General features: G+C 40.2%; 1 protein-coding gene across 4 annotated transcripts in view; it reads right to left on the reverse strand.

The window, feature by feature from the left end:
- Positions 1-209: 209 nt before the first annotated feature.
- sike1 (suppressor of IKBKE 1) overlaps positions 210-1,999 on the reverse strand; it is a 22,414-nt gene continuing 20,624 nt past the window's right edge. For all 4 annotated transcript variants that reach the window (XM_060845601.1, XM_060845599.1, XM_060845598.1 and 1 more), the window contains one exon: positions 210-1,999. This exon is cut by the window's right edge and continues 3 nt beyond it. In XM_060845601.1, coding sequence (XP_060701584.1) covers positions 1,910-1,999 — 90 coding nt within the window. In that variant the 3' untranslated portion in view covers positions 210-1,909.

A 1,999-nucleotide genomic window follows, 5' to 3' on the forward strand; every position in this document is an offset into this window, starting at 1 on the left:
CTGGAAGCATATGTTGGGAAAAAAACCAGCACGATTAAACCTTTGTCACAAGTTTTGGAGCCTTTCATATTGAAAAGTTCAATCTCCAACCATACTCCATTGATAAGTTGTTCATAAAGTTTTAACCCACAGTGACAATTTTGTATTGTTGGTGTTTAAACCTATGCTTTCTAATATTTTGTACAATTCACCAACACATTTATGAAGAATCTTTATACATTTGATTCATACAGGTCGGTATATCTTGAAACATTTGGTAAAAAAAAATCACAATTTATTTGGACAATTACAAATGATAGGCCTTGGCTGAGCAAGTTAAAGGTTCCAGAGTCTGTTTTCCAGTCTTATAAATGATGAGTCCAAGCTGAGCAGAACTCCCATTACTCAAACCTTCGGCTCCTCTTAGTCTGGCTGTCAACATGCAGACATATGCAGGAAGGCAAAGCTATCTCCACACAGTACCAGAACAGAGAAACTCCCTTTTCAATTTGGATAAAATATTGTTGCACTGACCATCTATATTTTTAATCAACAGGAACATTTTTTCAAACTAATCTCTCAGGGTAGCTTAAGTGCATAGAAAGTAATGATCAGAATTCAAGAGTGTAATTCCTCTGGCCCCACACAGTGGTGTAAATGGTGCATGAAAGACGGGAAGAGAAGAAAACAGAACAAAACTTTAGGATTCATGGAACAAACACAAAACGCTGGAGAAACTCAGCAGGTCGGGCAGTATCTGAGTTCTGAGGAAAAGTCATAGTGTTCTTGAAACATTAACTCTACTTCTCTCTCCACAGGTGCTACCAGACCTTTTGAATTCCTTCAGCATCTTCTGTGCATGTTTCAGCATCCACAATATTTTGCTTTTATTTGAAGGATTCATGGAGCAGGAACATCAGTTAGACTTTATACCCCGTCCTGTTCAAAAAACTCTTGTACATTGAAGGTGATGAACAGCAGAATGATCAAGAACATTACAGTTCAGATATGCTTACGTCTTCGTATTAACCATACACCTTCTCAGGTCTTTAAAGTATTTGCTGCCCTTAACTTTCTCCCACATCTCTTCTAAAGGTGTTTACCATGATGACAGTAGGAACAGTCTTTCAGTGCATCCAAATAGCTATTCTTCCTGTGTGTCTCGGATCAGAAGACTATTTAATGGATTGGGCATCACAGCGGAGTCTGATCTCTCAGGCCATGCCCACACATTCTTTCTTGCAGAAAGCAAGCTATGAATTGCAAAAATCTTGGCTGATTAACCTATTTTAGGTTGGAACATTAAGGCCAGTAATGCAATGTTGCCTGAGATCAGCTAGCTCAGCAAGGACCAAATATTCAGAACCACATGAACTCACACAAACACCAATACCGATCACATCTGAGGTTCGAAGTCAGAGCTTTTGGTCCACTGATAATTTCCTAATGATTTCTGAACTGGCTTTTGCATTACGCACTAATGGTCTGGCACAATCTTGCTGGATATGAATACCTTTAATTGAGGCAGATCAGAACCTGCCATGTCAGGAGGTGCTTGGCCTGTTCCTGGATTACGAAATGTGAGGTCCATAGGTTTAGCTTGACATGTCGTCTTAGCAGAGACAGACCACATGAAAACTGGCGACAGTGATGGTGGGACATAAGTGTCAACACGTGACTATAGGAAATGGGATTTTTTTTGGAGGAGACTGTTGTGGGGAAAAGCACCCCTGTAAAATGTTATGGTTCACAAAAGATTCCCCAAAGGCAATAAAAGCACCAATGAAACATGGGGCTGCACTGGTCCCTGGTTAAAACTTCAATGTTTTCTGAACATCAAAAGGAACACAGCCAGCTGTAAACTGGAGGCACTGTTCGAGTGTTTGCAAGGCAGTGCAGGAAGTAGATGCAGAGACTGTTGGAGCTAAAATTATTTACTAGAATGGGGTGGCTGGTGAAGATTCTCTGGAAGTAATGCTTCCTTACTGAATGATGCTAGCTCTCGTAATTCTTTATTTTC

This window comes from Hemiscyllium ocellatum, chromosome 26, assembly GCF_020745735.1.
Source record: "Hemiscyllium ocellatum isolate sHemOce1 chromosome 26, sHemOce1.pat.X.cur, whole genome shotgun sequence".
Lineage (NCBI taxonomy): Eukaryota > Metazoa > Chordata > Chondrichthyes > Orectolobiformes > Hemiscylliidae > Hemiscyllium > Hemiscyllium ocellatum.